Raw genomic sequence first — 12786 nt, forward strand, 5'->3', positions numbered from 1 at the left:
AATTGCTCTCTTGCACTTTACAATTTACGGTTGACCTTGAGAAGCCGGGTCACCGAATGAAGTCGCATAGGATCCTTGTTCTAGCAGTACACTGTGTAACCCATGGGGCTGTCGCAGCAGGAAAGAGCTTGCCTCGTGCGCAGGCAACAGGAAAGGAAAGTGTTAAGTAGAGCTCTGGTACGTTAGATGTGCCCAATTACCAAAGGCTAAGGCAGAGAAGGGAGGACAGAGCCCACAGAAGTGAGTGTGGTGTGTTGAAATAGTAAAGACGATCAGCTAGAAACCCGAAGAAACGAAGACTGGGAGCCAGTGAGTACTTCCTGAGCGTTCCAGGAAGTCAGACCCAGCCCGAGTGCTCGGGGCCTACCTAGCACACGGACCTAATCTGGAAATCCCTGCCTCTCTCCTGAGTTCTGAATGGAGAGAAGAAACATCCTCCATTCAGAACCATCGCTGTAATCCAACACTATAGAGTTATTTTTCAGCGGTAACTTTTCTTTTTCAATGCTTGGGATAAAACCCATAGCTTTGTGCACGCTAGGCAGGTGCTCTGCACTGGACCAGATCCGCATTCCTTAGCTCTGCACTGGACCAGATCCGCATTCCTTAGCTCTGCACTGGACCAGATCCGCATTCCTTAGCTCTGCACTGGATCAGATCCGCATTCCTTAGCTCTGCACTGGATCAGATCCGCATTCCTTAGCTCTGCACTGGACCAGATCCACAGCCCTTAGCTCTGCACTGGACCAGATCCGCATTCCTTAGCTCTGCACTGGATCAGATCCGCATTCCTTAGCTCTGCACTGGATCAGATCCGCATTCCTTAGCTCTGCACTGGACCAGATCTGCAGCCCTTAGCTCTGCACTGGACCGCATCGGCAGCCCTTAACTATAACTGCAGAGAGAGATGCTCTATGTCCAGGGCGTAGTGACTGATCTTAGAAGATACCCAGACTATTTGAACATAGAACACTTATAAAGCCTTGTTGAAGATTGAGTAAACATGTATTTCAGAATTTATCTTCTATCTTTAAGAAGCTTAATTATTAGTAGGAACAGATGACCAGTAGCAAAAACTGCCTATTTTAGCCTCCTACGTGACCCGCTCGTGGACTTCTGGCACCTGAGTTTTCATATCCATCTGTTTATTAGGCATTTTGCCCATTGTTTAAGTCTATGCCAATTTCAAGGTCATATGTTAATCAAAATGGGTATATTGCTTACCTTTGAGGTATAAGCAATATATTTTATACTTCCTCTGAATTATGATTGTAGAAAGACCTTTGTCAACTTAAAATAACGTCTATGATGCATTTGTAGGAAGCAAAATACCAGCCAGCTCCTTAAGTTTACTAAGAGAGAGTCAGTTTGTTCAAGCTGAGGTTAAAATTAGGGAAAGTACTAGAGTTCATCCTTGAAAATAATTTAAAATGGTATGTGAAGGCGAGAAAGTACCATTTGGTACCTGCTGTGAGCAAAATGCTTTTACACAGTTTGTTTATGTAATTCTCATAATAGTATAAAATACCTTCCATGTTTTGCTAAGATATACTAAGGAAAGCAAGTAAACCAGTATCACATAGACACAGTGACCAACACATGAAGCCTGTGCCCTTTAACAATACCGTACCACGTAAGTGCTCCAGACACCAGAGCGGGCTGACACATCTGTAACATTGAATGAAGTGGTGTGTAGAAATTTAAGATTTCAAAAGCCAAATGTCTCCCACTCTGCAGTGGGCAGCCCCACATGCGTGTACATATGGGGAACACAAACAGCACTTAGCAAGCTACCAAAAAACAAGCAAAAAGACGTGAAGTTGGGGGGGGGGAGGTGAGGCTTGAGAGATCATGTTTCATTGTAGACCTGTATGACATTGTCAAGGAAAAAAGTTTACATAGAAAATCGGATTTGTTGGCTTGTTTTCATGGCTTACTTTTTCCCAAACAAAACCACATGAAACAAACGTGTAAATGGTTGAAGAGAGAGGTGTGAGTGGGAGATAGGGAGTTGTGACCCTACCCAGTTCCATCCCTATTTGTTCATTTAATCTTTGAAGGAAATACTTAAAAAATCCCAGGACTCAAGTGTGATTTTAGGAGCCTGTGTTGTAGCTGGAGAACTTGGTTAATAGTGTACTTTTTAAATGTCAGAATTGGTTTGTTTTGTTTATCTACTGGTCACAATAAAAATGTGATTTAAAAGTGGAGGAAAATTTTCTGGAGCTGTGAGCTCCTTGGTCAGTTTATCCTGAGTTATCTGTTCAGGTTTCTTCTGTTTAAATTAATGAATTGCTTTGCTCGTATTTTTAGACGTTCAGGTAAACAGCGGACACTGCTGGCTCCTCCTGCCTTCACGAAGCTTCGAGTCTAGTTGCTAGAGACAAGCAAGCACATGGGAGACATCCTTGCTAGAGGAGGTATGCGGTAGGGGTGGCTTTCAGAGCGGAAGCTTCCGGCCACTTCCTGCTCTCTGTTTTATAGTTATGTTTAAAATGCAAGCTCTTCCTATGTATGGTGGTACACACCTTTTATCCTAGCACTTAGGAGGAAGAGAGAGACAGGTGACTCTCATCAGTTCTAGGCCATCTAGGGCTATGCTGTGACTCCTGTCTTGGATGGATGGATGGATGGATGGATGCATGCATGGATGGATGGGTGGGTGGGTGGGTGGATGGATGGGTGGATGAATGGATGGATGGATGAGTGGGTGGATGGATGGATGGATGGATGAGTGGGTGGATGGATGGATGGATGGGTGGATGCATGGATGGATGGATGAGTGGGTGGATGGGTGGATGGGTGGATGGATGGTGGATGGGTGGGTGGATGGATGGATGGATGGGTGGATGGATGGGTGGATGCATGGATGGATGGATGAGTGGGTGGATGGATAGATGGATAAGTAGTTGGATGGATGAATGGGATTTGAGCATCCTCCTCCAGTTGACATGCCTGCTTGTTGCTTCACCTTCTAGAACTGTAGGCCAAAATAAACTTTCTTCTGTGAGTTGCTTTGATTGTGCTATTTTATCAAAGAAACAGAAGGAACAGAGTTCTAAAAGTCACAGTGTTTCTTCTTTCTCCAAGTCCTTTGCAAAAAACTTACATGAAGTAAATATTAATATTTCCTCTCACCATATATAGTTTAAAGAAATTAGGCAATGTCACATGCCTAGTGTCAGACCCTATATTCAAATTTAGACAACCTACATTCAACAACCTAAACTTTGTTTTTCTTATCTTAAGACAATTTCACTCCAAAGTTCAGGTTGGTCCCCAAACCATGATCCTTCTATCTCATCCCTAGTGCTGGGATCACAGTGTGAGCCACCATGCCCATCAGAAGCACATACTTTTAACCTAGTTATGAATAGTATGAGTTCATTTTGCCCACAGACTTCCAGTGATACCCCGCTGAAGCCAGTCCTATATGCAAACTATAGCTCATCTCTTTTAACCCTATGTGTCCTCTCCTTGATGGCAATAGTAGCTTTGATAATGTCAATTACTGCTGAATTTTTCAAGCACTACATGTGCCAACTCTGTTAACCTAAGCAACAACCCCACTAGGTAGATTTGATTTCCAGCATATAATAATACTAAAAAGCAACAGAACTTGAGCTGATCAGATATGTCTGGCTTGAACATTTTCTGAGCCTGGCTGATTTTACTTAACATAGTGATCTCCGTTTATGTACCTGCAAAGGTCATGATTTTATTTTCCTTTACATCTGGAAAACAAAAAACAAAACAATTATGTTCGTTAGTCATCTGTTGATGAACATCCAGCTGGCTTCTCTGTGTTGTCTAGTCTGAATTGATAGTAGATATATTGTAGCTCTGTGATATTTTGGTAAGTTTTATTCCTGGGTATTTTTTATAAAAATTTTAAAGCTATTGTGAGTGAGACCTTTCTCTTGTCTCTTTCTCAGCAAGCTCATTATTAGTATATAGAGTTCTTCAGGTACTGTGATGGCTGGTTTTGGCTGTCAGCTTGACTACATCTGAAATTAAAACCCAAACAACTGCTTCCAGATGATCTTTAGGATTGTGTCTCTCTAGTTCTATGAATAATGTTGTTGGAATTTTGGTGGGAGATTACCTTTTAAAAGTTTGATTTGTATTGACTGTAACTTGTCGGTGGGGGATGCACATGCCACTGTGCATATGAGGAGGTCAGATGAGAACTCCGTGGAGTCGTTTTTCTCCTTCCATCTTTATGAGGGTTTTGAGCTCAGACTCAGGCTGCCAGGCTTCTGTGACAAGCTCCTACACCCACTGAGCACCCACCAGCCCAGGGTGGCCGTTTTATCTATTGCTCTGCCCGTATATGAACATGAGACGCCTTTCCATCTTTTAGCGTCTTAATGTCTTTCTTCAGTGGCTTGGAGCTTTCATTGTAAAGGTCTTTCACCTCTTTGGTTTTGGTTTATTCCTGGATATTTTATTACATCTTTTTGAAGCTGTTCAGAGGGATTTATTCTGTCTAGTTTCTTTCTCAGCAAGTTCAGTACTGTTGTATAAAAATGCTACTGTGTGTATTAAATGTTGCTTTGAGTCTTGCTGCTTGGCTGAAAGTTTATTAGCTCTAAGAAGTTTCTTAGTTGAGACTAAAGTCTTCTCTGTATTTTGTTTACATTTTGTCGTGTCTATAGGTGTTTTGCCTGTATGTATGTCTGTGTACTATGTGCATGCCTGGGGCCCCTGGAAACCAAAAAAGGGTATTGATCCCCGGAACTGGGGTTACGGACAATCGTAAGCCACTTAGTAGAAGCTAGGAATCAAACCTGGGTCCTCTAGAAGAGCAGCAAGTGCTCTAAATTGATGAACCCTCTCCAGAGCCCTTTAAGGTCTTCAAAATACAGGCCTATGTCATCTGAAAACAGGTGTACTTTGACTTCTTCCTTTCCTATTTATATCCTTTCTATTTCTTTTTCTTGCTTTATTGATCTACAAACTATCCATTTCTTCTAGCACCAGTCTTTCTTAATATAAAATTTCTAGTGTTTCTAATAATATTTTAGATTTCTGTGGAATCTAATGGAACACACACACACACACAGTGAGGAGCAGGGGTTTGAGATAGGGTTTCTTTGTGTAGTCCTGGCTGTACTGAAACTCCCTCTGTAGACCAGGCTAGCCTTGAACTCAGAGATCCGCCTACCTCTCTACCATCCCTCCCCTGCCCAGCCGTCCCCCTGTGCACCTCCCCCCCACTAGGATTAAAGGGAGCCACAGATCTTGGCTAAACATCTCTCTTTTCATCTTTAATTTTATTAATTTGGACTAGGTCCAGGTATAGTCCGTCACATGCCACCAGTGACAAACTTCTAACTAGCTGCATTTCCCTGCCTGTACTACCATTGATAATGCCGTCATATTGGGCATCCAGTAAGCGATTAATCCATTAGTTAGGTCAAAATCCTCATGATGCAATTGTCTCTGGAAATACCACCACAGACACATTCATAGGTGTGCTTTTCCAATCTCAAGTGTTACTTAATCCAACTAAAGTGACAGAACTCTCACGAGTGCTAATCCCATTCATAAGGGCAGATCCCTCAGGACTGAATCACTTCTATAATTCTCTGTTAAAGTTGTGGCATTGGGACTTGAGTTTCATCATGATGTTTGGAGTAAACAGAACATTGAAAACAAAGCAGTTATTGTGTGTTGTAAATATTGTATCTATAATTAATTAAACAGTACAGTAAAACTGAAATTTGACATTTTTAAGTGATCAACAGAAGAGAGAAAAATGAGCATTGACCTTTACTGTTTCAAAGGCCAGCCAGTCAGTAAGCTTCACCTAAATTACCTAAACTTTCTGGACTAACTTAATATAGAGATGAAAATATTTGACATGCCTGACATGGTTAGTGTCAAGGTCAAATATGAAATAAGGCTATGTATATGTTTTATATAAAGGCCAGAAAAAGGATTGGCTTCCTATAACTAGAGTTATACATAGCCGGTCATGAGCTGCCATATGGATGCTTGGAATCAAACCTGTGTCTTCTGAGAAAACAGCAAGTGCTCTAAACAGCTGAGCCATTTCTTGCTAACCCATAACCTGGGAGGAGGGGGTTGAAAGTGGGCACTCACAATATGCTCTGCTTTACTTAGGAGTGCCACCTACTGGTAAATTAAGTCAAATATTCAACAAAGGAAACTTTTAAAAAGATATTGAGAGATTAGAATATTTAAATTGTTGGAATCTAACATCAGCAAGTTGGTGCAATAGGAGTCAACAGCTCATCTCTTCACAGAAACAAACATCAGTTCAAACAACTGTCTGTATCCCCGACGGCTTTCACAAGGTCAAAATAAAATCTGGGTGTGAGAGTTCAGGATGAGTGAAACACAAGAGTAAGAAGAGATGCCTTGGAAGGATAGGAAAGACAGTTGCACCACTCACTAAGTGTGTCCGTACAGAATGTGAGTGTTGAAGTTTAACTGGCTAATGTAAAAGTATTAAGATGTAAAATCTTGAAAGGAGGAGATAACGTAGTTGGCAAAGTGTTTTTCTTTTCTTTTTTTAAAGATTTATTTATTTATTTTATGTACAAGAGTACTCTATTTTCACGCACACCAGAAAAGGGAACCAGATTGCATGATAGATGGTGTGAGCCACCATGTGGTTGCCAGAAATTGAACTCAGAACTTCTGGGATAACAGCAAGTGTTCTTAACCTCTTGAGCCATCTTTCCAACCCAGCTAAAGTGTTTTTCTAACAAGCATGAGGACCCAAATTTGAGCCCCAGAACCCAAGTTAAATATACCAAGTGAGGTGGTGTACACTTGTAATCCCAGCACTGGGGAGGCAGGCTTAGCTAGATGCCTAGGGATCACAGTACAGTCAGCCTAAGATGCCTGGCGGGTTCCAAACCAGTGAGAGACTCTACCTCAATCAAAAGGGAAATGGTACCTGAGAAATGGCATTTAAGGTTTCCTCTAGCTTTCACATACATGTGTACACATACACATGTGCACCCACATACATATGCATATGCAAAAACATATTACAAACACAAAGAGAAGGACATTTAGGAAGTGATGAGGTCACAAGAGCTCTTTGTGAGCGATAGTCGGCTCCCAGAGGCCTCATGTGATGCTCATGTTATTTGTGAGTGATAGTCAGCTCTCAGAGGCTTCATGCAATGCTCATCTCATTTGCCCTTCCGCTTCCTTCCATGTGATGTACACCTTCCCTGGTTTCCACAGAGTGTGGTGATAAGTGCTACCTTGGAAGGAAAGAACAACACTAAACATTACGAGACAGCTAAGCGTGTCTTGATTTTGGACTTACCAACCACTAGATGTGGGAGAAAATAAATATTTGTTTCTTTATAAAAAAAAATACTCAGTTTTAGATGTTTTGTTATCCTTTCCAAGTTTCAGGTCTGCCCTAATACAGACTGGGGTCCTGCAAACTTGGATTCCAGCAACATAAACTACATACCTGCCGCAGTAATCCTAGGACCAAACTGACTCACACACATCCAGGCTTCGGGTTGGGCCCTGTACCCTCAAGGGTAGGGCTCCGTACCCTTAAGGGTAAGCCCCTGTACCCTCAAGGATAAGACCCCATACCCTCAGGGGTAAGACCCCGTACCCTCAAGGGTAGGACCCTGTACCCTCAAGGGTAAGGCCCCTGTACCCTCAAGGGTAGGACCCTGTACCCTCAAGGGTAAGACCCCTGTACCCTCAAGGGTAAGACCCCTGTACCCTCAAGGGTAGGACCCTGTACCCTCAGGGGTAAGACCCTGTACCCTCAGGGGTAAGACCCCGTACCCTCAAGGGTAGGACCCTGTACCCTCAGGGGTAAGACCCCGTACCCTCAAGGGTAGGACCCTGTACCCTCAAGGGTAAGACCCCTCAAGGGTAGGACCCTGTACCCTCAAGGGTAAGACCCCTGTACCCTCAAGGATAAGACCCTGTACCCTCAGGGGTAAGACCCTGTACCCTCAAGGGTCGGACCTTCCGCTGATGATTCAGACAGCTCTACTTGTAATGATTAAAAAGTAAGATGCCAGGCAACAGATTTTAAATATGAACTATGAGCCACCCAACAGATATGATAGGGAGATGTTTATTAATAGGGGGAGGGGTACCCCAGACAGGAAAAGAGATAGAAACAGCAAGAGAGGAGAAAGGAACAAGGGGGAGGTAAGAGCTAAGAGAGAGAAACCAAGTGGGCTTGCCCTTTTTATATGCTGAACAGCCAGCCCACCTACTGGCAGGCCCAAAAGGACATCATAGGTTGCTAGGTAGACTGCTATAAGGCCAGGCTGATTATAAGTTTGTAGGGCATTTTCTCAATTAGTGATTGATGTCAGGGCAGGGGGAAGGGAGCGCAGCAGCCCAGCCCATTATAGGTAGTACCATCTCTATCCTGGTGGTCCTGGGTTCTATAAGGAAGCAGTCTGTGTAAGCCATGGGAAGCAAGCCAGTCAGCAGCACCCCTCCACGGCCTCTGCATCAGCTCCTGCCTCCAGGTTCCTGCCCTGCTTGAGTTCTGCCTTCACCGCTTTTGATAATAACTGTTACATGGAATTGTGAGTAAAATAAATCTTTCCTCCCCAAGCTGCTTTTGGTCAGGGTGTTTCATCACAGCAATAGTAACCCTAACTAAGCCGCTAAACAATAGTCCTTCCATAGGACTGGATTTGTCTCAAAAGACAGAGGCATCAAACTGGTCCCTGCAGATATGAGGCCCTGGGTGGATCTGAACGTTCCTGGTTCCTGTCCTCAGCCCCCACCTCCACAGGCCTCCTCATGCAGTCTCAGTCAGCAGGCCCATGCCAGTGGACTTCTGGACCATCCTGTTATGCCTGTCCCTGTGGTGTGCTGTCCCCTGAGCTCTGCCTACTTTCCTGAGGAGGGCTGCGGAGCTGGGGACAAACATTCAGACCCACCTGGGGCATAGCCAGCAGAGGTGTTTGTATGCCAAGGGATAACAATAGTGACCTCCATTGGGGATGGTTTACCTTCTAGCTGTTCCCCAGGGCACAATGTTTTAAATGCAGTAGCTATTTGCTGTTCTCCCTCTCCCTGTTAAGGAGCTCAGCCTGAGGCAGGGAGAGAGAGTCTTGGAAGACACTTGGGATAAGCATGCTCGAGTCTGAGACAAGGGGGCCCATCGCTTATTCTCATAATCAGTTCCCAATAAGTGCAAGCAGCACATGACAGTTTAACAATACAACTTCTATTAGATCTGCAAACAGAGATTTCGGTTGCGTTCTTTTGGTGTATGCCAGTGTGAATGTGTGTAACAGGGTCTCCTTATGTAGCCCTGGCTGGCCTCAGACTCATGGAGGCAAACTCCACCTGCCCCTGCCTTCCTGAGTCCTGGAATTAAAAGCATGTGTTGGGGGTTTGTCTGGTGCTATGTATTCTAATGTTAATTATTTTGCTCCCCTGTATACTCCAAATTTGACACTCGTATACCCAAAATGACATTTGTAATTCTTGCCTCCCAAATTTTTCCTGATTGGATAATTACATTGCTCCCTGCTGGGCTGAGCAGGGAGAAGGAGGCGCTGCAAAGGTGCACAGTTCTGGGGTTGAGAGAGAGACCAAGAGGAGAGCGATGCTGGAGGGCGGAGAAAGGGTGGATTCCTGAGAAGATAATTACTGCAAATGTTGGGGGCTTTGGGTGAGTGGAAGGTAAACTGAGAGTAGGGTAGTAGATTAGATTTTATGCTCAACTCTGTGTTTAGCTTTTTATTAAACCATAGCCTCCATGTGTGATTATTTGGGGAAATTGTACATTAAGGAGTAACTAAGCTTTGTTAATCATAATTAGTATCCATAAACATATTATGGGGTTCAGAAGAATGTGTCCGATGGCCTGGAGTTGTAGGCGGTTGTAAGCCACCTGCCATGGGTGCTGGGACCTGAACTCAGCCCTCTGCAAGAGCAGCCTGCACTCCAATCACAGAGCCATTTCTCCAGCACTCAAATGAAGTTTTAATACATGGTCAAAATTAAGTACTATAATTTCAGAGTAGACTATAAAGACTCAAAGATATTTATGTAAGCCTCATAGTAGCTCCAAAGGGGGGGGGGGGATCACCTTTGTTGTATACACCAAGTATGTAGTAAGGGGATCAAAGCACACCACTAAAACTCATCAAACCAAAAAGGAAGTTAATAAGGCAGGAATGAAGGAAATATAAAACAGAATACAGCAAACAAATGAAATAATAAATCCTTCCTAACCATATTGATTTAAATGTAAACATAATACACAGGAGCTGAATAGAATTTTTTAAATTAAAAAAAAAAAACAGCATCCAATTACATGTGGCCTCTGTGAGACTGCAGCATTGGGGGATCAAACGGATGGCTGACATGAAGGAGACAAAAAGGCACTTCATGTAAATAATAACCAGGACAGCAGGAGTGGCTATCCTTATATCAAACAAAATACAGTTTAAGCTGGGCGTGGTAGTGCACGCCTTAATCCCAGGTACTCTGTGAGTGCTGAGTGGATCTCTGTGAGTTCGAGGACAGGCAGGGCTATTACACAGAGAAACCCTGCCTCAAAAACAAAAACAAAAACAAAAAAAACAAAACCAACCAACCAACCAACCCAAAAACAAAACAAAACAAAAAGAGTTTTAAGTCAAAAATTCTCACAAGAAACAAAAGAGGTCATTCTAATAAAAGGGTCATCAGGGGAATAGAATAATTGTAGCCAGATAGGCAATCACCAATGAGGTAACTAAGTCAACATGGCAAACATGAGCCAAACTCAGTAGAATGAGTAGAAAGCAGCAGAATAAAAGACCTCATATTCAAAACTGATCACAAAAGCAAACAAACACAAAAATGACAAGGAAGCCTTGAACTTAAAAAAAATAGAAGCCAAGTGGAACTAACATATATAAAGGAAATTTTCATTCAATGTCAGGAACACATGTTCTGTCCAAGTGCACATGGAACATTCACAATTCCGTATGTGAGCATGGATCATGACAACATGGAACATGGAACTACAAGTATGATCCAAGACATAATGGTTTAAAATTGTTGAAATCACAATGAGTATCTTCCAGCCACGATCCTCTGAACTGTTACGAGTTGTGAAAGTTATGAAATCGGTATTGGAGAAGTTGGAAAATCCAACATGTGGGAATTAACATAAAAATCATCAGACAAATGGAAATGAAAACACAATAACATCTCAGATACAGCAAGAGTAGTTCTAAGAGGGAAGGGTCGAGAAGTGTGTACCCACATTAGAAAACAAAATCTCAAAGAAAATAACCTTCACACCTCAAGGAACTGGACACCTCGCTGAATGGACTAAGCCCAACATTGACAGAAAGAGGAAAAGGATGAAGTCTGGGTGAAATAAAAAGAAAAAAGCCATAGATGCAATCAATGGTGCAAGAGTTGATTTTTCAACAATACAAACAAAGCAAAGCTAAGGGGGAAGGATTGAAAACAATTAAAATTCAAAAAGAAGACATTGTAACTGGTACCACAGAAATGCAAAGAATAAAAGACTATAAACAGTTCTTTGCCAAAAGTTGGGTAATTTAGAAGAAATAAATTCCAAGAAACATGTAATATACCAAGACTAAATTGATAATAGAAAAATCTGAATAGATTATTAGTAGTCTCAATAGTGGCCTGTCCATTCCCGCCCAGCAAAGGAGATCCCTGATCTAAGATCTGATGGTTTTCACAGGTGATTTTTACCCAATATGTAATAAAGAATCGATGCTAATTGTTTTTAACTATTCCAAGATATTAGAGTACTTAAAAGCTAATTTTGTGAGATCTTCAGACCCAATCACTAAAAGTAGACTGCCGGGCAGGAAGATACGTACAATGAACATGGGCTTTTTACCATATTTTTTTTCCTAGTGTCATCTCGGACATTCAGGTAATTAATTTTGACTTGATGTTTTATGTAGTGAGTCTCAAAGGGGCCATTTTCATTCTCCTGAATAGGGATGTAAGGTTTTTTAAACCTTGGTTCCTTGAAGGGCCTGTTTCCTCTGCATTTGTTTCAACTGTACAGATCAATCGATGTGCTATGCCATATGTTTATCTCAGCAGATGCAGAGCAGACATTTGACAAAACCCATCACTCTTTGACAGTAAAAACTCTCGACGTGACTAGATAGAGGGACCGACTCTCAGCACAGCCAGGGCCTTGGGTGACAAGCCCAGGGGCAACAATGTACTCTGTGGAGAGAGGATGACAGTTTCTCCTCAAAAATAAAAGAAATGTGTCATAACTTGTAGCCAATATATAAATGAAAGTAGCCAGAGTTGTCCAGCTAGAAAAATACATACAACCCAGATTGGAAAGGATGCAGTAAAGCCATTTTTGGCTGTAGATGACACGACCTCATCTACAGAAACCCTAGAGATTCTTGCATTAGCTAAGGTTCTCATCAATGTAACAAAATGGCAGAAGAACAAGGTAAGGGAGGGAAGATTCAGCCTGGCTCGTGCTTCCAGGGACTGCAACATGGCGGCAGGAGCAGCTGTCTGGTAGGCGGGACTTCCTAGTTGCAGTTGCTCACACAGTGCAGACAGGAAGTCGCTAAATTGGAGCAGGGCTGGGCTGTAACCTCAAAAGTGGAACCCTGGTTTCCTACTTTAGCTCACCAGGCTGAAAGCTTTTCTAGACTCTGTGGCCCTCCTCCTAAACAATGCCAGTAGCTGGCCACTGAGCACACAAAACATGGACCTGTGGGGGGCATTCCTGACTCCAACCATAACAACCCTCCAACGAAAACTGTCAGAGCCAGTCAACTC

General features: G+C 42.8%; 1 protein-coding gene across 7 annotated transcripts in view; it reads left to right on the forward strand.

Annotated features, from left to right (window-relative positions):
• Positions 1 to 12786, forward strand: part of LOC311605071 (uncharacterized protein) — a 74087-nt gene that overhangs the window by 16841 nt on the left and 44460 nt on the right. For 6 of the 7 annotated variants that reach the window (XR_014781771.1, XR_014781772.1, XR_014781773.1 and 3 more), the window contains one exon: positions 2314 to 2420. The exons of the other annotated variant lie outside the window; for it this stretch is intronic. Coding sequence is in view for 2 of the 6 variants with exons in the window: in XM_084795371.1 (XP_084651497.1) it covers positions 2396 to 2420 (25 nt within the window). In the remaining 4 variants the exon portion in view is untranslated. The remainder of the gene's footprint in view (positions 1 to 2313; positions 2421 to 12786) is intronic. 7 annotated transcript variants of the gene reach the window in all.

This window comes from Acomys minous, assembly GCF_964271855.1.
Source record: "Acomys minous genome assembly, chromosome: 9".
Taxonomy (NCBI): domain Eukaryota; kingdom Metazoa; phylum Chordata; class Mammalia; order Rodentia; family Muridae; genus Acomys; species Acomys minous.